This window comes from Nothobranchius furzeri, chromosome 15, assembly GCF_043380555.1.
Source record: "Nothobranchius furzeri strain GRZ-AD chromosome 15, NfurGRZ-RIMD1, whole genome shotgun sequence".
NCBI classification, from domain to species: domain Eukaryota; kingdom Metazoa; phylum Chordata; class Actinopteri; order Cyprinodontiformes; family Nothobranchiidae; genus Nothobranchius; species Nothobranchius furzeri.
Window position 1 is genome coordinate 60,749,051 of NC_091755.1, and position 26,155 is coordinate 60,775,205.

Consider the following 26,155-nt stretch of genomic DNA (forward strand, 5'->3'; position numbering starts at 1 on the left):
ACCTTTTGAGCTTTTATTTTGAAAAAGAAAACCGGAAACAACCTTTGTTAGTTAGCTTGCTTATGACATTCATCCTATTTTGTTAGCCTGTCTAGCAAACAGATGTCGACTAGTTGAACGTATTCGTATATGGATATGTTTGGTAAGGTCTTTGTATATTCCTTTCTCCTTGTTTTTATTAACGAAAACTGTTGAAAGGCAAATTAAACCAGCTACGGTTCGCTGCTTGGATTCATTCGCGTCTGGAGACTGACATCTAGCTACATAGCTAACTGATGCTAACAGGATTTTTCGGAAAACCAATAGGAACCACTTTCAATTTCACTCTTTCTGTGTGCTGCTAAAACGTATACATTTGAAATGTAAGTGTTAATTGCACCACGATGAAAATGCACAATTTGGTAAGAAACAGAGTTTACTTGTGGATTTTGTTTGAATGTTAGCTTACTGCGTTAAGGCCCACACTCCTGCAGCGCCGGTGACTGAAACCAGGATGATCATCATTATAAAAATATATTATATTATTACTAACAAGTTTAACTCCCATATCAAGAAATCTCACAACTCTGAAAGTAATGTGACTACCAATCAGAGCACCTCTGCTTAATAAGCTAATCACCGGTCAGTGATGTCACCTCCAGGTGTCTGCTTCATTGAGTTACAAACTCATTTATTTGCTTCTTTTTCTGGTTTGCAAATAGAAATTATGACTTTTTTTGCTTGTCTTTGTTTTACTCGAATCGAATGTTATATAGAATACTCTTCAGCCTCTAGCAACTTACTATAACTGTTGTTTCTTGGCTGTGTTCAGGGTTTCTAAAACAATTAAAGAGCAAGTCACCCCCTACAAGAAACTTATTTCACTCCCTCTTCATGTTTGAAAAATGCAACAAATGCTGTTGCCTAGCAGACCGAGAGGGCGGAGCCACTAACAAATACACACACACACACACACAGGCTCACAACGGCACTGTGACATCATAATGTACCAGTTTACATCATAGCATACCTCTTAGCCAATAGCGGTGGCAGATTTAAATTCAAATGCAGTGCAGAGTTTTTACCTGACAACGGCGCAACATTGACAGTTTTAGGCAGAATATTTCAATTTTAACTAAGATGCACTGAAGTACCAAATTATTGACTACACGTGTCTGCAGCACATTTAGACACACATTTATATAGTTTATCAGCAAAAAAAAAAGTAGATTTGGGGGTGACTTGCTCTTTAAGAACTGTCGAAGGTCTCAATATATTAATGGGAAATTAAAAATATTCTAAGATGAGCTGTTATGTTCCCAAAACTTTCCATTTTAAATGCATTCTACGAAATTGTAGAAAATTGGGAACCCATAGCGTAAGCAGCTTTTTACTTTAAGCTGAAACAGTTTATAGAAAAAGCATAATTTATCAAATAATTATTAAATTAATCAATACCATAGACTTTTCTGGGCAGTACATACATTTGAGATAGGCAAAGTATGGAATAATAGTATTTGATAAGAAAATGCTGTAATCTAAAGTTTGAATAATCTGTAATTACAGCATAAAACGGTTTAGACACCACTCCTAACAAGGAAGGGAGGATAGCTGCTGAACATTCCTCATCCCAGAAGACTGCGTACATGGAGCCTGATGGTGAATCGGACAGAGACTCTGGTGTTGGAGAAGATTCTGGAGAAGACGCAGATAGCTCTGAGAAATGCAACGTAACAGAAGAAGTTGGACCCATGGAGCAAGAAGACACTAGAGAAAATGGAGAGGAGGACTTCACAGTCTTTGTTGCCTTTCAAGGAAACATGGATGATGAGAACTTCACTCAAAAACTAGAAACTATCCTCAATGGGATACCTGATGTTCTTAATTTGGGTTTGTGTTTATTTTTATTCAATTTGTTTTGTTACTTTGTTTTATTTGAGCTCATTTACGTGTATTTGATTCAAAAATATATATCTTGCACTGACCTGTTAAGCATTTTCCAACCAACACTAACTAAATACACTTTATTTTAGGCCCAGAACGGCTGCAGCCTAAACATGTTGAGCCGTGGAACAGTGTCCGTGTCACATTCAACATTCCCCGGGATGCTGCTGAGCGACTCCGGTTGTTGGCCCAAAACAACCAGCAGCAGCTCAGAGACCTGGGTATTCTCTCTGTGCAAATAGAAGGTAATAGCTCAGTCCAAAAAGAATTCATGCAGATCTCCTCCTTTTGTCTTCATAAAAATTCATTTATGCAATGATTTAATCTTGGTGTTCAGGAGAGGGAGCAATTAATGTGGCTGTGGGACCAAACAGAGGACAAGAAGTCAGAGTGAATGGACCAATTGGTGCACCTGGTCAGATGAGAATGGATGGTGGCTTTCCAGGTCAGCCTGGCCCAGGTAAGTTTTTCCAAAAGTTTAACAAAAAAATTAACAGTACTCTAGTCTACTAGTAGAGATTTTGGCTTTACTGTCCAAACGTGATCACACATGAATGCTGTCGAAAGCAGCAGCAGCTTCAGCGCAGAGCAAGTTGATGAGAAGACGAAGACATAATTTATACTGGCCTGGTTTAGGTTTAAGGAGTCTGATGCTGAGCAGAAAAACATCCTCTGTAAAATATTCTGGGCGACAGTGAAGTCATATCAACGCTTGTTAACGCTAACGCTAATTCCCTTATATGCCATTAGCTTCTAACATATTATTAACACGCAGGTTTCCAAACTTTCATCACAGTAAGCTTGTATTTTATTTTAAAATTTCTTCATCTTTATTTGGTTCATGTGAATTTTTGTGTTGCATTGTTTCTAACAATGTTTAACATAAATATTACTTGATATTTTGTATTTTTTTAATTAGTTTTGAACATTAAATGTTATTTAAATGGTATTCTATATTTCTCCTTTTGACATAAACAGAAGAAAAAAAATATTGCGATATAATTTTAGGCTATATATACACAGTTCTCAGCATAAATGAGTACACCCCCTTTAAAAAGTACTAATTGAATCAGTAGCTGAATGATAAAAAAAAAAAAACAATTTCCAGAATTTTTACAAGGCTCGGTTTTAGTGAACACTAGTTTAACGCCATAACATGACATTAAGGTTAATAATATAACTTGGATCACTAAATCTTTTGTTTTACTAAAATTGGTTGATGCAAAATGAATACACTCTCCAAAACTATTACATCTAGTATTTTGTATGACCACCATATATTTCAAGGACAGCACCAAGTTTTCTAAACATGGAATGAACAAGTCGGCGACATATTGCAACATATACCTTTTTACATTCTTCAAAATAACCTCTGGAGTATTTCGCAGTATGGTATGGTGTAAAATGGTATCTCATAGAAAATGTTGTTTCTGAAAGGAAACTAAAGGTGTATGGTGTGTGTGTGTGTGTATATATATATATATATATATATATATATATATATATATACATTTTTTTTCATGTGTTTTCTTTTTTTGTATTTTCTTGACTATTTTCCTTGTTTATGAAATGGTGACCTAATCAACACAATTTTATCTTCAAGGGGTGGTAAGGATGGCCAATCCATCAATGGTTCCCCCTGGACCTGGCATGGTGGGTCAGGCTATGTTACCTGGAAGTAGTGGACAACTCCATCCTCGAATGCAAAGGCACCCTTCACAAACAGGTTTTTAAAAATTATTATTTATAATGGATGAAAATTTGGGGAAATTTAAATGGTTTTAATTAGATAGCTTAATTTATTTATATCTTCCTTACTCTCAGATGTGATGGATCCAATGATGCCAGTCATGTCCATGCAGCAGCAGCAGCAGCAGCAACAACAACAACAACTTCAACATCAGCAGGTTGCTCCCCATGGCCCTGGCCCTGGCCCCATGCCTTCCCAAGCTGCCCAACACATGCAGGTTCTGCAGGCTAGAAGACCGCTCAACCCAGCTGCACTCCAGCAGTTACAGCATCATCAACAGCAGCAGCAGGCCCAGCAGCAGGCTCAGCTTGCCCAGCTTGGACCAAGAGCTCCTTTCAACCCTTCAGGTCCAATGCCTGCACCTCCTAGTTGGAATCAGTTGCCTTCTGGTGTGCTACAGCCACCAGCAGCCCAGGGAGGCCCTGCTTGGAGAAAACTCCCACCCCAAAGTCAAATAGTTCAGCGTCCACCCTCTCTAGCAACAGTTCAGACCCCTAATCACCCTCCACCTCCATATCCCTTTGGCAGTCAGCAAGCTGGGCAGTTATTCAATGCCATAGGTCAAGGACAGTTGCAACAGCAGCAGCAGGCCGGGATGGGTCAGTTTGCTGCTCCCCAACCAAAAGGCCAACAGCCTGGACCTGGTGGTGTCACCGGACCACCCAGACCGCCACCACCTCTTCCATCAACTACTGGACCGCAGGGCAACCTCACTGCAAAGTCCCCTGGATCATCATCTTCTCCATTTCAGCAAGGCTCTCCAGGGACACCTCCCATAATGGCTCAAAGACCTACAACTCCACAGGGTTTCCCCCAGGGTGTTGGTTCACCGGGCAGAGCAGCCCTCAGCCAACAAGGTAACATGCAGCAAGGTTTCATGGGAATGCCCCAGCATGGACAGCCTGGGGCCCAAGTTCATACGGGTGAGGAAGTGCAGATTACCATGTTTTATGCATCATTATGACCATCAGATGCTTTAGAGCAGTGATACATGTTGTAGTTTATGTTCTTCGTTAGCAAAATCTGTAACCATTGATTGCAGGCATGGTAAAGCGTCCGATGGGCTTTCCCACTCCAAACTTTGTTCAGAGTCAGGTGAGTGCCAGCACTCCAGGAACCCCTGTTGGCGGAGCACCTCAGCAGCTTCAGAGCAGCCAACCAATGACTCACACAGGTAAACAATCATAATATTTGTGTTTAGGAGGTATTTTAAACCATTAGTTCCTTTTCCTTTGTATTTTGGTCTAATTATATTTTCAGGCACATCACTATTGCAGCTAGACCTAGGGGTAGATAAGAACACTGTGATCATTTTTTAAATTTATTGATTACATTCTGTTACAATACTGTGACAAAACAACACCTTAACCATATCAGATTTTTTCTTCTACTTGGAAGGAACCAAGCTTGTGACTTAAAATGAGCTTGACTTGTAATTCTTCTGGCTTAATCTTTTTCTTGAGTGACACAAGATTCTAGTGTTCAGTTTGGTCACAAATTATATCAAATGATTATAAATGGAAATGAAATATGTATTTTTCATTATTTTATTCTATTATATAACAGGAGCCCAGCCATCAGCCTCCACACCAATCTCAATGCAGGGACCACCCCATGTCCAACCCAATGTTATGGCCGTGCAAAGTAGCATGGCAGGTCCATCCCCCGTTACGACAGCTGGACCCAGTATGGGCCAGCAGCAGCCTGGCCTCCAGCCTCAGATGATGGGCCTCCAGCATCAGGTCCAGCCTGTGTCCTCGTCCCCCAGCCAGATGGTTCAAGGCCAGGGTGGAGGTCAGACTGTCCTTTCAAGGCCCATCAGTCAAGGGCAGAGAGGAGGGATGACCCCACCTAAGCAGATGATGCCACAGCAAGGCCAGGGGGTGATGCATGGGCAGGGTCAGATGGTTGGAGGCCAAGGGCACCATGCCATGCTTCTGCAGCATCAGCAGCAGCAACAACAACAAAATTCCATGATGGAGCAAATGGTTGCCAACCAGATGCAAGCAAACAAACAGGCATTTGGAGGCAAGATTCCACCTGGGGTCATGCCTGGTCAGATGATGCGGGGCCCTTCACCAAATGTTCCTGCTAACTTGGCTCAGTTTCAAGGACAGGTCCCACAGCAGATGACTCCCCAGCAGCAGCAAATGGCTCAACTTCAGCAGCAGCAGTTACAACAACAGCATCAGCTGCAACAACAGCAGCAGCAGCAGCAACTTGGTCAACAACCACAACAGGTTCCAGTCTCTGGCAATCCCAATCAACCTATGAACATGCACGGGCAACAGATGCGACTCCCTGCTGGTCATCCTCTTATTCAGCAACAACAGTTGCAGCAGCAGCAGTTTCAGCAGCAACAACAAAAACAACAACAAGCCATGTTACAACAGCAACAACAGGCAGCACAGCAACACTCGCATGTCATAGGTGATCCAAATAGTGGAGCAGGAGAATTAGGTGTGCAGCAAATGGTCCCTGATATGCAGGCTCAACAGCAGCAGCAGCAACAAGGTATGCTTGGGGGACCTCAACACATGCAGATGGGAAATGGACACTTTGCAGGTCATGGTATGAATTTCAACCAACAATTCCCTGGTCAGATGCCAATTGGAGGACCTTGTGGACAGCCAGGTGGCTTCCCCATTAGCAAAGATGTGACACTGACTAGCCCATTGCTGGTCAATTTGCTGCAGAGTGACATCTCAGCAAGCCAGTTTGGACCAGGAGGAAAACAAGGAGCTGGTGGGGACAATCAGGCCAAACCTAAAAAGAAGAAGCCAGCAAGAAAGAAGAAACCCAAGGAGAGTGATGGACAACAGCAAATAGAGGGACCTGGGTAATGTTTTGGATATGTTATGATTTTAATATTTTTGATTTTTAACACAGTGGTTAAAGCATTTTTTGATCAATTTTTCCTAATATGTGGTATTGTTCCTTAGTGGTCTTGAAGGGGCTGCTGGCATGGAGGATTCTGAAGGGCCAAACCTGGGTGGGGAGCAGACTTTGGGTTCGGAAAACTCAGGCCAGAAACTCACTGATTTTACCAACAGGCCAACAGGTAGATAACACAATATTTTTCCATCATCTGTATAAACCAAAGCTGATGGTCATGGTTATTATTATTGTTAACTTAATATTACTATTATTGTGCTTTAATAGGCTTTCCTGGTCAGGCAGGGGAGCAAAGAGTGCTGCAGCAAGTACCCATGCAATTCATTCACCAACAACAGCAGCAGCAGCAACAACAACAACAGATGCAGCACATGCAACAACAGCATATACAACAACAGCAAATGCAGCATCAACAGCAACAACAAATCCACCACATGCAACAGCAGCATATACAACAACAACAACAGCAGCAGCAACAACAACAATTACAACAACACCAAATACAGCAACAGCAACATATGATGCAGGTACTCCACAATGCTCAAGGGCAGCAATCCATGACAGGGCCACCAACTTCAGGTCAAGGTCAGCCACAGATGCATCCTCATCAGTTGCAACAACCACAGCAGCAACAACCACAGCAGTCCCACCTGCAACAACAGGTACTTTGTGTGTATGTGTGTGTGTGTGTGTGTGTGTGTGTGTGTGTGTGTGTGTGTGTGTGTGTGTGTGTGTGTGTGTGTGTGTGTGTGTTTTGGTGGCATGGCATCAACAACTTTTAAATCCATTCTTGATATTTTTTCCATCATGTGCTAGCAGCAGCAACAGCAGCAGCAAATGATGATGATGCTAAAAATTCAACAAGAGCAGTCAAAGAATCGCATGCCCATCCCTCCCGGAGGGCAGCTTCCTCCTCGTGGCATGGTCAATCCATCTGATATGCAAAGACATCCTGTTTCACAGCAAAGCAACATGCCTGTAATGATCAGCCTTCAGGGTCATGGAAGTGTACCCCCATCACCTGACAAAGCAAGGGGGATTCCCCTGATGGTTAACCCACAGGTAGAGATAAATTACAAAAAATAAAATTACGTGATAGAAATTATTTTCTAAATGCACTAATATTTATTATCTTTTGAAAGTCAATACTTATTGTGCGCATGTATATTTTCTCCTCCTTTTCAGCTTGCAGGTGCTGCACGAAGAATGTCCCATCCTGATGTAGGGCAGAGCACCCAAGGCACTGGACCCGAGGAGGGCCCAGCAGGGGCCCACTCAACACAGGACAGGCCTGGTGGGTCCCAGGAAATTGGGACCCAGCCAGGAAATGGGATCCAACAGGCTGTGTCCAGCCAGAGTTCTAACACTCCTATGATGAAGCAAGGCTCTGGTCAAACACAAATGCCCCAGCATACTGGGGCTAGTCCCCAGCAGCAATTACCCACTCAGCCTCAACAAGGAGGTCACATGCCTGGCCTTCATTTCCCCAATGTCCCTTCAACCTCCCAGAGCTCAAGGCCTAAAACCCCTAACCGAGCCAGCCCCAGACCATATCACCATCCCCTCACTCCATCTAATCGTCCACCCAGCACTGAGCCCTCGGAAATTAACCTTTCACCTGAGAGGCTAAATGCTTCAATTGCTGGACTGTTTCCTCCCAAAATTAACATTCCTCTTCCTCCAAGACAGCCAAACCTTAATAAAGGATTTGACCAGCAAGGTCTGAACCCAACAACTCTGAAAGCCATTGGGCAAGCCCCTCCTGGGTTAACTCTAACAAGCAACAACAATGGGAATGCAGGGGGAAACAACACCAATAATCAGCAGGCTTCTGGAGCTGGTGTTGGAGTTTTAGGTGCTAAACAAGAGAAACAGTCTGGGGGGCAAAGTAAGAGGGCAAGTCCTAGCAATAGCCGTAGATCAAGTCCAGCTTCTAGTCGCAAGTCAGCCACTCCAAGTCCTGGAAGACAAAAGGGGGCCAAAATGACAATAAATTGCCCTCCACACCAACAGCAGTTGGTCAATCCTCAAGGGCAAACAATGATGCTAAGCCCATCCTCGGTACCTCCGAGTCCGGTATCTATGCCTTCACAAGTTAGTGGAGGAATGGAAATGCAACAGACTCAGAGCCCCCTCCATGGGATTCACAGTAATCCTGCTGATGGGGTCAGGGAGAATCAGGGAATGATTACCCCAGAGCAGCGTCTAACGCCCCAACCTCAGTCCCAGTTACAACAATTCAGGGATTTATCGACCTCCAGAATGACAAGTCATCGTCTGCAGACATCCCAGCAGCCTAAACCTGATGTAGAACTACAGGCGAGTGCAGTTGATCGGGGTCCAACTCACCAGACTTCTATACAAAATACTGAAGTCTCACCTGCTCTCAGAGAAGCTCCGACATCACTTAACCAGTTACTGGATAACACGAGTGTATTGAACATGGCACTTGGGCCTACGCTGAGTAATACTGTTGCCATAGGAAAAGACGCCTCTAAGTCTTCTCTGGATCAAGACAGACCAGTCTCCAGTACTTCACAGAGTCTGCCATCTGTTGTCACCACAGCTACTGTAAATGAAACTGAAGCTAAACTCAGACCTGCTGTACCCATTTCTACAAGCAGTTCTACTTTGTACCCTCTTCCAGTCCCCAGCTCACACCCTCTGACTAATGTCAACTTAAGTACTACTTGTGTCAATTTAAATCCAAACTTACATTCAACACCTTCTCCTTGCAGCTCAGTCAGCACCAACACTAATGCCACTCTAGGTTTTAACATCAATACAGTCTCATCTGGTCAGAACAGTTCAGTTTCTGCTATTAGTACCAGTTCTAGCTCCAACTCTTCTGTAAATCCAATCAGTTCAGCTCTTAAACCAAGCCCTAGTCCTAAACCGTTAACAAATGTTCATCCTATTATACAGATTCCTGCATCATCAAGCAACCTTTCTCCCAGCCAGTTCAGAGTGCTTGTCACCTCAAACCCCATTACATCCGCGACCACGTCACAGGTGCCCACCTCTATGATGGGCGTCCCTAACAAAAACATCAGACCTCAGGACACCCGACAGCAGAGTTCTGGCACGAGACCTGCTCAGTTTATTACAACCACCCCTGTACTGATCAATCCAATTTTTCAGGTCACAGGTTCTTCAGTCCCTCCCAATACAACTGTGGTATCCCAGTCTGTCACCATGATGGGTGCTATTCAGGCGCCAGCAGCAAACATCCAACTTTCTCCTGCTCCAACCTCCACACAGCCATCAGGGGCCATTATGACAAGTGCTCACTCCATGAAGAGTGCTGTTGGACAGGTTCACATAGCTTCTAGTTTGTCTTCTTCAGTCCCTGTTGGTACTCTCATTGCTTCTCAACAAATCAACCAAGGAAATATCAAAACAGAAAATGTAGGTGAGACAAGTTCTCAGAAATCTGCTCTCGCTGTTTGTCAGCCTCCTTCCCATCCAAACCCTTTGAGTTCTTCCTTTCAGCCACCTCTAACTTCTCCACCCCCATGTTCTAGTCCTGGGACTGTTAACACCATTCGAAAGAGCCCTGTATCACCCTCTCCAACACCCCATGGGAAGAGTAAGCCCGTGACATCTCCTGTGTCTGGGACAAGTGATTCTCAGCAAAGCTCTGTAGAAAGGCCGCTGCATGGACACACTGGGGCTCTCCCACCACAGGTCTTTATTCCTCCTGCTAATCCAGCTCTTCAGACTGAAGCACAAGCTCCCCATACCACGGCTGTTGGCTCAAACAGTTCTCTGACTGTAGTTTCCTCCCATACTTCTAGCCTGGTTAAGCTGGCTGGCCAGGCTTCTTTATGTACTCCTGCCTCAGTCTCAAGCCTACCTCAGGCAGTCAGTTCTCAAGTTCCAGTTGTGACTGTAGTAGGTACCACCTCTGGAGTCTCTTCCAGTACCTTCCTCACGACAGTCACTCCTTTACAAAGTCCAGTACCGTCTGTTGTTCCAATTGTTGCTGCACCAGGACCTGCTGAGGGCTCTAAAGTCTCACACCCTCCAGCTCCCAGTGGAGTACCACCAGTGCAATCTGACCCCCCAGTTGTTGAGCTTTCCATTCCACCAGTTGCCGCACCTTCTGAATCCTGTCTGACCACTCCAGGTATGCATACTTAGACAGCAAAGGGTGCATTTTGGTGTCTAGTCTTTTATGTAATGCTCCTGCTCACATGTACCATGATGCAATTTATTTATTACTGCTGTGCAAAAACTACTTCTTGGTAAATAAAAATCTGTATGTGCGTTGTGGAAAAACCTTTGTAGGTAGTGAATTTAGTAGAGCAAGGACAGATGAGCAAGGATTTCCTTGACACCCTGCAAATTTTTACAAAGCTATACAAATGTGTGTTGTAGTTTCTTTTGCATTGAGTTGTTAGGATAGTTTTCTCTATTCATAGTTGTACCTTTTGTCCTCCAGCACCTCTTCAACAAGAAGCTTCACAGGAACGTGGCACGACTGAGAAGAGAAGTAACAATTCCATAGTTGTTTTTGTTTCAGATTTCCCAAAATAATTTGAATATTTTGCTGCTAAATGCCAGATAATTAACACTCTGTGTGTGTGTGTGTGTGTTTTAGGTGAAGATGTGGCTGCAGGTTCTGAGCAAGGGTGAGATTCTTTATAACAAACATATATATATTTTTTTTTTTGTTGCTGTCTTAGGTTTTTAACCCTACAGTTTTCCTATTTTTTTAGAACTACATTTAAAAGAAAAACATAGTAAACTTAAAAAAAAGGGGGGGGGGGGGGGCTGAATAATAAACTTAAAGGTGAAATATGGAGCATGATACCAAAGTGACATCTAGTGTGTGGAGGTTGTAGTTGCAACAATAGAACAAGGTTTCCAGCTGTGGGGATACCAGGTTCTCTGCCGATACGTGACATTTTTTATTTGGGTCCATCTGCTGTAGGCGTCACCTAAACTCACTCTGGTTTTAGATCTTTTATGGTCGCTCCTCTTCTGAGAAGGATAGGGTCATCTGGGCTCGGAAGCGGCTGCTTGACTTGCCAAGTCTGCCATTTTCAACAGTAGCAGCCTTGTTGAGCCGAGCGGACTGTTTGGCAACCCATAACGGTGCCTTCTATTGGCTGGTAGATGTAAACATAATCCCAGCGGCGTGTCCGTCAAAGTTAATATTTAACTATTTTTTAATTAAAATATAGCTTTTGAAGGAAATTATGCACATTGATTCTGCACACCTGTAAACGACCGATTGTTTAAAAATGTAGCTTTTTATTAAATTGTTCAATATTCAACCTTTGAATAATTGAAGAAAGAAACGTTTTCTGTGTTTGTTGTGGATATCGGAGAGTTAATTAAGGTGGCCCTCGGTGTTGTGCAAGTTTATACTGTGAAGAAAACCAGTTCTTATTCATTTCTTTTTTGCAAGTTTATTAAAGTTACAAAAATAAAAGTTACAGAAGACGATCTCTGTTCGCATTTTGTTCCTGTTTTTGACTAGATTAGGAATAGTTTCTATGGGCCTTTCTTGAAGCTTTAAGATAATAAACATTAAAGCCTTGGCAAAATAAACAAGAGGGGAAGTTGTTGGGGTATGATGAATAAATTATATTTTACTATTACATTTGTTTGCTGATCTTCTTGCCTTTGTTTTTACAAATACAGTACCACAAAATGACCAAAAAAGAAAAGATTTCACGTAATTTTCTGTTTAATTGCCAGTGAAAAAGCATTAAATAATCTTAACTAGGACCGATAAAGATTGTTTTTAATCACAGTCACTGAAAGATGCTATAAAAGCCTGATGTCTAGTCGGTCACATGTAGTCTGAGCGTCCCAATTTCAGACATTAGGTTTGCCTTATATTTTGGTATGTTATTGGTTACAAGCATCAAAACGTTTGATTAGTACTTGACAAATTTTCTCCCTCTGCCAGCCATTGGTATTACCGTGTCTCTTCATTGGGACATATCCTTATGTTGAGGCAGGGAGACTATTTTTGTACAGATCAGCTGATAGTTCACTGCTGTTTTTCCACTTCTACCACAGATGGGCAAAGAAAAGAAAGGCGCCCATCAGCTTAGAGCTAAGGTATGTATTTTAACTTAATTGTGTAGACACAAGCAGTTTTCACATTGATGTGGATGCTGGGAGGATGAAGACTGATCAATATCTGTGGTAGAAGAGGAAAAACAGCAGAGTCCTGATTGGGATTACACTAAATAAAACTGGCTTTTCAATAATGTGTCTTGTTTTTCCTTGTTTGTCTGTCTGGTTCTCCCAGAGCTGCTGTGGAGAAGCCCAAGGGGCCAAGCAGACGCAGCTCCCGAGCGGACAAAGAGGTGGAGGAGGAGCCAGTAGCTGATAGTGGCATCAGAAAGAGATCAGCCAGGCCTGGATCAAGCACTGCTGTAAAAGGTGATAGAAATACTCAAATCATGTTAAAGCATGCCAACTCTCACTGCACATTTTGTATTTATTTTTTTTATGGACCTGCATATTTTTGCAGAAACTGCTGCAAGCCCTACCCAAGCCAAGCGAAGGAAGTCTAAATAAACCCGACCGCAGCTCCGTTTACCTGTGAATCTGTTTCCGCTGTGAATCGGTTAATTTTCCTGGCCTGGATTACGACTTTTCCACTGGAGGATGAACCCGTGTACAGATTGTTTTAGAAGAAATATGAAGCTATTGTTTGTAATTTCATGCATTTATGCAATATTGTAGTACGATGTGTGCACAGTTGGTGTGAATGGGCTTTTACGATTAAATGCTGGATTATTCATGTGAAAACTGATTAATAAACTAATTACTGTATAATAATGCTGTAAAATGAATAAATTTTTTTACTGCTTTTGTCCTGTGAAATGTGTTGATTCTTTTCAGTTTATTACAAATATTTACAAAGTAATTACTAATGAGTACAATCCATAGTGTGTGTTTAGTAACACCTGGTAGATGTAAACTATGTCAAATCTGCCTCTGAACTGTGAAAACGGTGTTATAATAGAACACCGTTTTCGTGGGCAATCTGTCCACGAGGGCCCGTGTCCCTGCAGGTTTTAGATCTCACCTTGGTTCAACACTCCTGAATCACATGATTAGTTGTTACCAGGCCTTTGGAGAACTCCAGGACATGTTGAGGAGCTAATTTATTTATTTAAATCAGCTGTGTTGGTTCCAGGACACATCTAAAACCTGCAGGGACACTGGCCCTCGTGGAGTGACATTGCCCACCTCTGATATTGTACCGCGTTATCAGATGATGGGACTGTGCTCCTCGTTTGGTGCACGCATGCGCAGTAGGGAAACGGTGGGACTTCATTCCAGGCTGTCAGCGAGGGTTCCCTGAACCTCGCATCCTGATCAATCGTCTACTGTGCGAACTTTACCTGCTGTAATAAACAAAAACAACCAGATCATGAGTGGGGATCATGGACGCGGAGACTCTCAGGTAGTTTCAGGTCATCGTTTTCAGTAATTCCTCAACAGCTGATAAGTGATAGCCGTAAGGACATGTAATTATTGTCAATAAATGTTAGATGAGATAAAAACTAGTATTAATCTAAAGTTTTGGAGACAAATGTTTGATTTCGTGCCGCGTTGGTTTTTATTTTCGTATTCTGTCTTTTCCTCTTGGGTGTAGTAGTCCATCAATTGAAACTTGGACAACCAAGCTACCGGCATTTTAAATTTTGGAATAATAAAAAATATTTTTGTCGCATTTTTCAGGTCAGCTGTGGCCAAAAAGGAAGCGGTAGGTGTTCTGATGGTCTGTATTGTTAGAAATGCTCTCGTCATCGTTTGTACCTGTATGTGTTAGTTTTTAAAGGACAGAAATGGCGTCCCAGAGACTAAGTCCCTTCTCTACTCTCTTGCGGCTATTGTTCAAAAAGAGGGACTGAAATGTGCATTTGCCATCCTCGGTTTTCTCATCTGGACGGGGATTCTGAAAGAGCCTGGCCTCGGGTTGATTTTGCATGCTTGTCTGGGGTGAAATGGCTGTGCTAGTGTAGAGAAATGTGGAGCCGAAAGTGCTCGAATACGGGCTGAGGACTTAGTCTCTGCGCCATTTTCTTTTTCTGTGTAGCATCCAGGGCGCCGCTGCGCTCTGTGCGCCAGCTGTCCGCCGTGATGGAGGCGAGGGCTGGGGGCTGAGCGCGTCTCTCCTCCGCCCTCTGGTTCAGACAACAGCACGCAGACGGGGATTTGTACACTCCCTAAAGAAAGTTGCCCTTTGTTTCTCTGAAGATTTTCCTTATTAATATTTTTTTAAATCAAATTCAAGTTTTAGTTTACTGGGGAAAGTAAAAAGTTCATCTGAATTTGTTATTTTCAAGTTTGTTTTAACAATATATTTAATATTTGACTCTGCAGAGAATAGTAAGAGAGCATAAAGGATGTAGCAATCCATCAATGAACAGAATATGCAGAAAAATGTTTAAATCATAATTTATCATTTTTTTTGTTTTATTTGCTGCTATTTTTATTTTTAGTGTTCCTCTGAATTTCTTACATAGATCAAGGAGAACAAAGAAATAAGAGTGAAGTGATTTGGCTTATAATTAGGATGCATCACTAAAAAGGAGATGATCCAGGTCCTCCTAGGTTTTCATTCAATTCCTTTTATAGCGCCCAATCAAGGCTTCACAAAGTAAACATTCCAATTGAGATCAGTTAATTATGAAAATTAGAAATAAGTTTCCTATAGGGAACTCAGTAGATGGCACTGACTCAATGACTTGTTGTGTCAGGGACTTGACAACAATCCCCATACTAAGCAGGCATGTAGCGACTGGAGAAGAGAACTCTTAACAGAGTTTCAGCAGCAGTCCTTCATGACTCACTGGGAGTTTGAGAAGCATTTTAAGTTTTAAACACACAAAAAAATCTTTATGATAGGGAATACCTGCACGATTGATGGGAAATAATGTAAAAATCCAATTAACTTCAATAGACTCCTGACCTCCAAGATATGTGCTAGTTAGATTTCCCACATTACCTAACTTTTCATGCAAGGTTTACCCCAATATGTTTTTTTTCCATTATTTTTTAACAGATTGATAATTATACTTTCTGAATGCTAGGAAATCATTGTTTCCTTAAAAGATCTCCATCTCCAGTAATGACCAGGATCAAAATCTGCCTCTAAATTTAGTCATCAGTTGTAATGACTCATTAGTCAAACTTAACATAAAAGTCTTGAAGGTTTAGTTGGAAACAACTGGACTTCTAATTTTCCTTGAAGACAATTCGCTTCTCATCCAAGAAGCTCCTTCAGTTGGATGAGAGGCGAAGTGTCTTCAAGCAAAATTAGAAAAACCTCCAAGATGATCATGCCCTGGACGACTGAGAATACACAAACAAATCGACATAAAAGTTATTATTTGGGATGTTATTTTTAATTAATTGTCTCTTTTTGGGACTATTGCCATAGTCGCTTCTCTATTTCAGATGCATCACTCTGGACATTTGACATAACACATTTTCTTCTTTTGTAATTCTAAAAAACCAAGTGCACTGATTTGATTATGCAACATGGACAGGGAATTTTATTTCCAAATCTTGTTCTTACAAGAGCATTTCTTATCAAAGCTAAGTGTTGTGCTTCATTAGAGCGCCCTCAGAGTGTAACCTGAGAGGAGACTTCACCCAGAAAGGCATCTCTATCCAGGGAAGCATAGATGTAGAAGACTGATTGTCACATGATGCACGTTTTCTTTTATGTGCAAATTCATTTCTGCATTCCTTTGCAGACTCTCATAAACATAAAGACAAGCACAAAGAGAAGGAACACAGACACAAAGATTACAAGAAAGACAAGGAAAGAGAGAAAATCAAGCACATCAATAGGTGGGTTTTATCTTTATCTGTCTCCTGGTGAACAATCACAGATAGGTGTGTGATATTACAGTCATTTATGTACTCTTGTGGTGATGTTAAACAAAGACGATGAGGACAAAGCTCACAGTGATATTGTCTGTTGTCCCCGACCCCATCTGACCCTTTGCACTTGGCCTCTCTGACCTTTTGTCCTCCAGCGAACATAAGGAATCCTCTGAGAAGAAACACAGAGACAAAGAGAAGCTGAAGCACAGCGACAGCAGCTCAGACAAGCACAGAGACAAACACAAAGACAAGAGGAGAGAGGACAAGGTTCGTCTCTCTGCTCTCATTCCTCTTTCAACATCTGAGGAGTACGTTTCATTTAACAAATCTCTAATCACTTGGGCTTCTCAGTGTTAGTAAGAGATGTTCTTCCTTTAAAAACAAAACAAAAATCAAAGCCTAGGGCTCCAGACTATTAAACTGTTAGTAACTAATGGTGAGAAATAACAAAGTTGCAGCCATCGTGGTCAAATATGGAAAACAGCGTTAGGTTCAGGATCTCATGTTCTGTGTTGGTTATGCAAATGAGCATCAAACTACTTCTAGCATTCACATGGAGTATTAGGACCACAGACTTCATATGTATAGGCACCCCTTGGACTGGTGTTGCCTATTTGAGCTGGCGTAGTTGCTGGTTGCCATCTTGGATGGGTCTCCATTCACCCCAGTGTATTTATTTCTACTGAAGAAGTTGTTTACCCAACTGAAAAACACATTTTATTTTGCTTTTTCACAAAGTCAGACATATAATATGGCATGATAGCTAAAATATAAATATAATTAAATAACATACATTAAAATATAAAATCCCAACAGGTAGGCTAGAAAAGTCGTAGTAATCCCACAGGATCTATTTTCAATAACGCACCAGCTGTTGCAACCGTAGGCCACACAAAAAATTGGGCATAGTTGCTCACTCTGTGTTGACTCCATTTGGGTTTGGAGAGTGAGGAACCCATCCAATATGGCGGCGACACCGTTACGCTCTCTTGCGCCCGATGGGGTTTCTGTATTCATGTCTATAATTAGGATTAGTACCTTCTTCATTTCTAGTTCCGTACTTGTCTACTGCCCCCTGCTGGAGGATCTACAAGTAGAAAGGGCCCATTTTATCCATCCATCCATCTATCCATTGTCTAAACCCGCTTTGCCCATGTAGTGTCGAAAGGGGGGCTGGTGCCTATCTCCAGCGGTCAATGGGCAATCAGGCGGGGTACACCCTGGACAGAGAGCCAGTCCATCGCAGGGCAACACAGAGACACACACTCACACCTAAGGACAATTTAGACAGACCAATTAACCTAACAGTCATGTTTTTGGACTGTGGGAGAAAGCCGGAGTTCACGGAGAGAACCCTCGCATGCACAGGGAGAACATGCAAACTCTATGCAGAAAGATTCCAGGCTGGGCAGCAAACCCAGGACCTTCTTGCCTTCACTGCGCAGCCCCGACCCATTTTATTTGTCTGTTAAAAGGATACTATGTGTTCCGATTTTTAAATCAGTTTCTTGAGCCAGAATGTGCTAAAATGACCCTTTCAAGAGTTAATGAAATGTCACTCGGACCCCACCGCCCCCTGAGGCCAGAATATCACACTTGCAACTTCAGAGTCCACTCCCTGCTGGTGGAGTGGAGGGGAGCTGACATGGTGGAGCTGGAGTCTGCTTCCAGCTCGTTTCATGCACGTTTAAATCATGAACACAGCTGATTTGTTTGATTTAGTGATGGACTGCTCCTCTAGAAACTAATGAAGGCTGAGGAGACATTTCAGCAGTTAGATCAAGGTGTTTAAAAGACAAACGCACAGGGAGGAGACAAGTTTCGCTTTTGGTGGATTAAACAGTGAATTAATACCGGACACTAGGGGGTGCTAAAAGCAAGCAATACTGCACAGAATCCCTTTAATGTTATATAACTACATTATGAAATTAAAAAGATTGTTATGTGGTTGTTTTATTAACAATAAACAATGAATAGCTCAGTTTAAAACTTGTATTATTGTTTATATTTCAGGCATTAAGGAGATTATGCAACTTTTTTTACAGATCCAATCATCCCATTCAGAAAAGCCTAAGGAGAAGGAAAATGGATATATGAGGTAGACCGTGTCACTTTCTTGTAATCAGTGTGGTGTAAAAGTGATTACACATGTAAAGCTCTACTGATCAGATTTAACACGAGTGCAGCAGTTGCTCAGCTATCAATCTAGGATTTACTTCACTGATGCGGAGTTGATTGTGTCCTTCAGAGAGACGAGTCCGGTTGTCGTGAAGAGTGAGCCTGAAGAGGACAACAGCTTCTATCCGTATCCAAAACACAACAAGGCCTCCAAACGAGAGCGTGACGATGAAGAGTTGGTTTTGTTCAAATCTAATCAACATCCCTGTTTGGTTATCTGCATTCGTGTCAACAACAGAGCTTTATAATTACTTCTTTTAATAGGTTTGAATACAAGCCCAAGAAAGTCAAAGTGGAGCATGACAAAAAGGCCAAGAAGAGAAAACATGAGTATGAAGAAGATGAGGACGATGAGGTACTTCTGAGTGTTTTGGTGCATTGTTGTGTTCTCAGAGCTCGACGTGACTTTGGGTAAAGAGCAGCTTTTATTATGTTTTAAGGACATCAAGCCAAAAAAGAAGACAAAAGACAAAAAAGCAACAGATGGGAAGAAAACCAAAAAGGAGGAGGAGGAAAAATGGAAGTGGTGAGATCATTTTATGGAAAAGACATTCTAAGGACAGAAAGCTGATTCTCTGATATCATTTATGTCTCTGGTGGTTTATGCCCTTTGGTTTTTAGGTGGGAGGAGGAAAGGTACACGGATGGCTCCAAGTGGCGTTTCCTTGAGCATAAAGGCCCAGTGTTTGCTCCTCCGTACGAGCCCATGCCTAATAAAGTCCGATTTTACTACGATGGTGAGCAATAAGAATGAAGCTGATCCTCTTTATTATTTTATTCTTATGCCAGGACTACAGGACTTTCTGTGTTTCTAGGTAAGATTATGAAACTTAGCGCTGCAGCTGAGGAGGTGGCCACATTTTTTGCCAAGATGTTAGATCATGAGTACTCCACTAAAGACGTCTTCAGGAAGAATTTCTTCAAGGACTGGAGGAAGGTGAGTGCTCTTAAACCTAAAGAAGTGTAAAGGTATAAAGATTTGATACTAAAATGCTTTGTACCTGTAGGAAATGACATCAGAGGAGAAGGCAATAATCACAGACCTGAATAAGTGTAACTTCAGTGAAATGAATGACTACTTTAAGGCCCAATCAGAGGCTCGCAAACAGATGTCAAAGGAGGAGAAGAAGGTGAGTCTCCATCCTCCGAAACTTCAGAGCATTTAGAACATTATGGGTTCCGTCACCGTGATTTCATACCATTTGCAGAAAATCAAAGAGGAAAATGAGCGCCTTCTGCAGGAGTACGGTTTCTGCATCATGGACAACCACAAGGAGAGGATTGGAAACTTCCGTACCGAGCCGCCGGGCCTCTTCCGGGGTCGTGGCGACCATCCAAAGATGGGGATGCTGAAACGGCGCATCAGACCTGAAGACATCATCATCAACTGTAGCAAGTGGGGAATCTCTTTCTCAGTATTGTCACTGCTTAGAAGGAAACATTAAGTCTGTCAGAAGGCTGCTTGTGTTGAGTGTCTGGTCCTAAGGTGGACCACAAGGTGGCCCCATCCAACCGCTGGAAGTGCTGTTACAGGACCACACGATGGTCAATTACAGGTGTAAGATGGAGCAAGTCTGGCTTCTATAAGCTCCTACTTGACTTCTCCATCCTGGTGTGTGTGTGTGTGTGTGTGTGTGTGTGTGTGTGTGTGTGTGTGTGTGTGTGTGTGTGTGTGTGTGTCATCAGATTAATTCGTTTTGATAGCTGGAGTTATTTATATTGTTGTGTTGGTCACATGTTAGTCCTCCAGTGCCGGGGGGGGGGGGGGGGGGGGCATGTGAAGTTGTTTGTTAGAAAGTTAATTTGCGAAATTCAGTTGCTATAAAAAGCCACAGCAAACAGAATATGTAGCTTGCACAACGTGACATTTACACACACACACACAGTTGGCATCATGTCAAAGGTAGTCTTCCCGTATCTGAGCAAACAATGACAACCCAGGGAGGACGTGTTGATCCCCACATACTGTCAGCGGCAGAGCTGCAGCACTAAGGTTACTTGGACTGCTTCATTAGAGGGTCAAATAGTGACATTTGCCTGCATTTGGTGATTTTTGCACCTGTAAGTAGCGATAAAACTACAATCTTGGCAGAGTCAGAAGAATGTTGTTTTCAGTAAAACAAACTCTTGTCCTACAGGGACTCCAAGCAGCCTAAACCTCCCCCAGGTTCTAAGTGGAAAGAGGTCCGCCATGACAACAAGGTGACCTGGTTAGCATCGTGGACCGAGAACATCCAGGGCTCCATTAAGTACATCATGTTGAACCCCAGCTCCAGGATCAAGGTAGCTGTCGTCCCATACGTCCAGCTTCCACTGGCCCGTTGTGTCCGTCTGTCTTTACGTATGCGTGTGTGTTTGTGTGCAGGGGGAGAAGGACTGGCAGAAATATGAAACTGCCCGCTGTTTGAAGAAGTGTGTCGATCGCATTCGTACTCAGTACAGAGACGACTGGAAGTCAAAGGAGATGAGGATCAGACAGAGAGCTGTGGCTCTGTATTTTATTGACAAGGTGATTAAAACTTCTTCCAAAACACGAGTAACCAATTATTGCCCAAGAACCATCTCTATAACTGATTCACTTTTGGAGTATACACAATTAAAGATGGCCGCCACAGCTAATTAACTTCAGCAAATACAAATATGACATGACTCTGTCGATTTTATCGATTTTGTGCAAAAAAGTCACAAAGATATTGTGATGTAGAAAAATAACACATAACATTATTTTCAGAGTTTGACCAAAAGGTCAGTAGCTCCATCATTTTTCAAAATAAAAGGATTTTAATATGAAACTCTGGCATGAAATGTGCATTCCTTTTAGGAACGCTGCGGCTTTCAGGATTTCAAATAGTTGTTTCAAAAGTCTTATCCTGATGGTGAGTGTATTTTTGTGTTTCTTTTGCAGCTCGCTCTGAGGGCAGGGAATGAGAAAGAGGAGGGCGAGACAGCGGACACTGTCGGCTGCTGCTCGCTGCGGGTGGAGCACATTAAATTACATCCCAAGATAAACGACCAGGAGTTTGTGGTAGAGTTAGATTTTTTGGGGAAAGACTCTATCCGCTACTACAACAAAATGCCTGTGGAGAAAAGGGTAAGACAAAAAAACCACAAGGGTAAAATAATAGAGCAACCTACTGGAAAGAGTGGAAGCGTAGGATTTATGCTTTAATGGAGGCTCAGTGTTTGTTTACAAGAATTTAGTTTGAATCAGATAAGAAGTCTTTATTATGAAGGATGTTTTCACAGGCATGTGATCACATACAGAACTCTTTCCGTCAGCGCCCCCTCAGAGTTTCCTGCTATTAGTGGCAACCAAACACACACGCTCACACACACTCATTTACACACATTTTAACTACAAGTCCTCTGTTCTGCTGTTTGTCTGATGACACAGCCTCCCTTCTTTTCCTCTAAAGCCGGGCGTACACTGTGCGACTTTTTCACTTTTGAGCCGATTTTCCACTCGTGTGAGAATCCACGAGATCAGGGCGAGTTTTGCGCTGAGCGTCGTGTAGTGTACAGGGGGTTACGAGAGGCAATTAACACCATGTGACCAGCTACCGATCAGCAATCGTGAGCTCGCACAGACTTCTGGCGTGTTTGATATTTTGCTTGTTCCTCGTGAGGGTATCACACTGTTGAAGCGGCACAGCGAGCAGCTGCGACCCAAAAAGTACCAGAACCGTTCACGGCGCATGCGCAATCATGCATCAACACCGCTCACCTGCTATTTCCCTAATAACACACGCTGTTCGTTTTTATTTCTACACGTCTTTTACGCACAATGACAAGGATTGTCAAGAAAGCGTGTTCGTCGTGTTCTTGTGAAATTAAACTGATCACAAAACACAGATTTACTTTCTTTATTTTGTTTTCCTCATCCAACCCCCATAAATCCCTGTGTGTCCTCCTGCAGCACTCCCGAAGGACAACAGGCAAAACAAGACAAAAAAGTCTGACGTGTTGTGTAAAATCTGCTATTTTTAGCATATTTTTTTAGGTCTGACATGTTGCTACCAGATGTACAGTGTGAGCAGTCCGGTCGCTTCAGAGAACTGGGTCGTACAGTGTGAGCACATGACTCGTGAGATCTGCCCTGCGAGGAAGTCGTACAGTTTGAGCTGAAGCTGAGTACTACGAGTGAGAAAGTTGCACAGTGTACATCCGGCTTAAGAAACCCAAGACTAAAATCTACACCTGGGCTTACTATAGCACTTAGCACACTTAGCACATCCAGCTAACTCCCTCCCCCTTGTGGCAGAAATGGGACCGTGCCTTCATCTTAATTGTTTTGTGTTTGTTTATCATCAGGTCTTCAAAAACCTTCAGTTGTTCCTGGAGAACAAACAACCTGAAGATGACCTCTTTGACAGGCTCAACGTAAGAATTGCACTGAAATGCTAAATTATTTACGTTTATTACTCTGCTTCATCTGTAGCCTCATTGTTGTTCTCTTCTCTTAGACTTCCATTCTGAATAAGCACTTACAGGAACTGATGGATGGACTAACAGCCAAAGTTTTTCGTACCTACAATGCCTCGATCACCCTACAGCAGCAGCTGAAGGAGCTCACCTGCCGTGAGTCACACCCCTTTCATTCATTCATCTCTAACAGACTAGATACCTGTTGCATTTGGTTTGTAGCTTTTTCGCATTTAAATGTTTAATTTTATTAAATAATATATTTTAAATTTCAGTCATGGAAAGCTCACCCTCTCATCTGTTATTATGTTGTTATTGTTATTGTCTTCTACAGCGGATGACAGCATCCCGGCTAAGATCCTGTCTTACAACCGAGCCAACCGAGCTGTGGCCATTCTCTGTAACCACCAGAGAGCACCACCCAAAACATTTGAGAAGTCCATGCAGAATCTTCAGACCAAAGTGAGCTGCTGAGTTGCACCTTCCTTTATTTATTTGCTTTCATTGTGAAGACTACAGGCCGATCCATATGGGTTTTTTAAAGCTGATACCGACTTTTAAAGAATATAAAACAAACTTTAAAAAAAAAGTGTGCTGGGGTCCTTCAGGTCCTGTCTTCAGTCTACTAGTGCGGCAGTTGACCACACGGGTGCCTGATTTTTTTTAATTATTTTTGCCGATATGGAAACAAATTGAGTAAATCGGCCCGATATATTGGCCAGCCGATATGTCGGTCAGCCTCTAGTGAAAACAAACGTGTCCAAAATCATTATTTTACTAATCCAGCCTTTTGTTTGTGATTGCAGATTGATGAGAAGGAAAAGCAACTATCTACAGCTAGGAAGCAGCTGAAGGCCGCTAAAGCCGATCACAAGGCTTCACATGATGAAAAGAGCAAAAAGTAAGAGTGTCTGAGTGCTCAGATCTATTATTCTCTCATGTAACTATCTCCTCTCCGACGCTCATTTGTGTATTCTTTATGTTTCTGTTGATATGAGTCTTCATCTTGGTTTATTTACGTGTTTTTGTCAGTGTCTTTTTCCCTACTTTATTACTCAATCCTTATTCAGTCCCATGCTGGATTTGATCTGTTTTTTTACTCTCAGGACTGTGGAGGTGAAGCGTAAAGCTGTACAAAGGATAGAAGAGCAGCTGATGAAGCTCCAGGTACAAGCTACAGACCGAGAGGAGAACAAGCAGATTGCTCTGGGAACCTCCAAGCTCAACTACCTGGATCCACGCATCTCTGTTGCCTGGTATTTATGTTCCACGGCATAAATAGTTTACTGCTGTCTTGTGTGAGATTTTACAAGGTAAAGAAGCTGTAAAACTGCTCGCATTTGTTGCACAAGGTGGCCGTCCCGGCGTGGCTGGGCGTGTGGGGCCACCCTGATGACAGAAAGGCAGGAAATGACCTTGCATTGTCGGAAAAGGAGCAGCAGAAGCAAAAAAGCTAACGGCTGCAGAAGGAAAATGAGAGGAAGAAAAGCGTGTGAGCACCAGGAACAATGGAGTTTGTTTCTGCGAGCTTGGAAGCGTCCCCAAACAGCACTCCTCCCACCATGTAGGGAGCCTGTGGCTGAACGCAGGGCCATGCTCAGAGGAGGAGGGAAACAGAGGAGTGCCCTCCATCACTGATGCCCCACCGCTATTTTGGGAGAATCTTGTCCTCGAGCACAATGACTGCAGGAATGTTCTGTGCTTGTCTTGGCTGCAGTGTGAGGGATGGGGTTCCCTCAAACAGGGCGGTGCATGGGAACCTGGCGCTCAGTTTAGGACATGTGAGAATGGGGGCAAAAGAGATGACGGGTCAAAAACGGGTTCATCTCCTGTACTGTAGAATTGGGATTATTTGGATTTCCCTTCTGAGAATCCTGGGCATTGTGTTAACACACACATGTATACTCCATAAAATCAAGCTGCCAGAACTCCTGATTTAGTAGAATTGGACTCACAAGTGATGATCAGCAGTGGTGCCTCCAAGGGGTGGCCAGGGGTGGCAGTGACCACCCCTAGGAAATTGCTTTAACTTTAGAATGTTTTTGAATCTTGGTATTTTCTGTTGACATTGGACCTTCCATGTGATCCCTTTTGATTCATGTCTTCATCTGTCCAGGTGTAAAAAGTATGGCATCCCTATTGAAAAGATCTACAACAAGACCCAGAGGGAGAAGTTCGCCTGGGCGATCGACATGGCTGAAAAGGATTACGAGTTTTAACCGCACTTGGTGTTTTTACATTTCTACCCAGGCCTTTGATTGTAAGGGTGGTCTGTAGCTGATGTCATGATGTTTTCACTGTGTGGCGTGGCAAGTGGAAGAAGAAACCAGGACTGCACTTAAGCTGTGATCACAGGTTAATAAGTCTGCTGTAAATACTGACTGGCTGTGTACAGGAGAAAACTCGCTTCACTACACATTGCCATGAGGTAAATCTCCTTAGGAACCTTTTTTTTAGTATTGTGTATGTAGCAGGAGCTATCTGACTGTAATCCACACAAGTATGAACACATTAGTATTATGTTGTGTCAGATGACATGTTCTAAGATTTGTAAGCCATCAGATCTATTGGAAGAACCTAATATTGTCATAGAATAATAAATTATTGTGTGTGGAAGACTGCTAGGAACATCATGAAAGGTGAGGATGGGGTGACTTTCAGCTGCAATGGTTTGACTGGGATAGTAAGAGCGAGGCAATGTGGAGGCACACCGAATGTTGTCTCTTATCCATGCAGTCTTGAGTTTTTATTTCAGGGATTTTGTCACCTTTCAGTGATTGTTTTTTTTTTATGCGTGCCGTATGCATCCTCAACAAAAAGCTCTTCACGTGCAGCTCCTGAGCACGTGTGTGTTTCCACAGTTTTACAGCAAACAGGGCGTAACGTTGATCTTGGTTACATGAAATAACTGAAGCAGGCCAGCTGAAAGCCTTGCTTGGGCCCGGGACGATATAATATTAGATGGGCCCCCATACCAGGATTCCTCCTTTTCCCCCGCTCTTTTAACCCCCCCCCCCCCCCCCCCCCCCCCCCCAATTCCTCCTACAGACCCCCCATCGGCATGCCTAAGCTGAAGCATATGTTTTGTGTCCTGAAGCTAAAGGAGACTCTTCT

The 26,155-nt window shown here is 42.8% G+C and overlaps 2 protein-coding genes across 4 annotated transcripts; both read left to right on the forward strand.

The window, feature by feature from the left end:
* The first annotated feature begins 13 nt into the window (after window positions 1–13).
* Window positions 14–13,420, forward strand: ncoa6 (nuclear receptor coactivator 6). Of its 3 annotated transcripts, none has more exons than XM_015968054.3 (17): window positions 14–142; window positions 1,546–1,869; window positions 2,013–2,168; window positions 2,261–2,383; window positions 3,527–3,649; window positions 3,748–4,596; window positions 4,716–4,847; window positions 5,240–6,512; window positions 6,616–6,734; window positions 6,836–7,230; window positions 7,385–7,630; window positions 7,754–10,697; window positions 11,013–11,063; window positions 11,172–11,202; window positions 12,605–12,646; window positions 12,840–12,973; window positions 13,065–13,420. In XM_015968054.3, the coding sequence occupies exons 2-17, from the start codon at window positions 1,626–1,628 to the stop codon at window positions 13,109–13,111; spliced, it is 6,909 nt and encodes a 2,302-aa protein (XP_015823540.3). In that variant the 5' UTR covers window positions 14–142; window positions 1,546–1,625; the 3' UTR covers window positions 13,112–13,420. The 3 variants fall into 3 exon arrangements, with proteins under 3 accessions (XP_015823540.3, XP_015823541.3, XP_015823542.3); XM_015968055.3 differs by having other exon boundaries at window positions 7,388–7,630; XM_015968056.3 differs by lacking the exon at window positions 12,605–12,646.
* Window positions 13,421–13,828: 408 nt separating this feature from the next.
* Window positions 13,829–26,049, forward strand: top1b (DNA topoisomerase Ib). Its single transcript, XM_015968058.3, has 21 exons — window positions 13,829–14,006; window positions 14,285–14,309; window positions 16,309–16,405; window positions 16,594–16,708; window positions 18,487–18,539; window positions 18,690–18,794; window positions 18,884–18,974; window positions 19,060–19,145; window positions 19,241–19,356; window positions 19,435–19,556; window positions 19,627–19,749; window positions 19,828–20,015; window positions 20,758–20,902; window positions 20,985–21,128; window positions 21,525–21,710; window positions 22,931–22,999; window positions 23,083–23,197; window positions 23,376–23,503; window positions 23,848–23,942; window positions 24,148–24,297; window positions 25,158–26,049. The coding sequence occupies exons 1-21, from the start codon at window positions 13,974–13,976 to the stop codon at window positions 25,258–25,260; spliced, it is 2,289 nt and encodes a 762-aa protein (XP_015823544.3). The 5' UTR covers window positions 13,829–13,973; the 3' UTR covers window positions 25,261–26,049.
* Window positions 26,050–26,155: the final 106 nt, after the last annotated feature.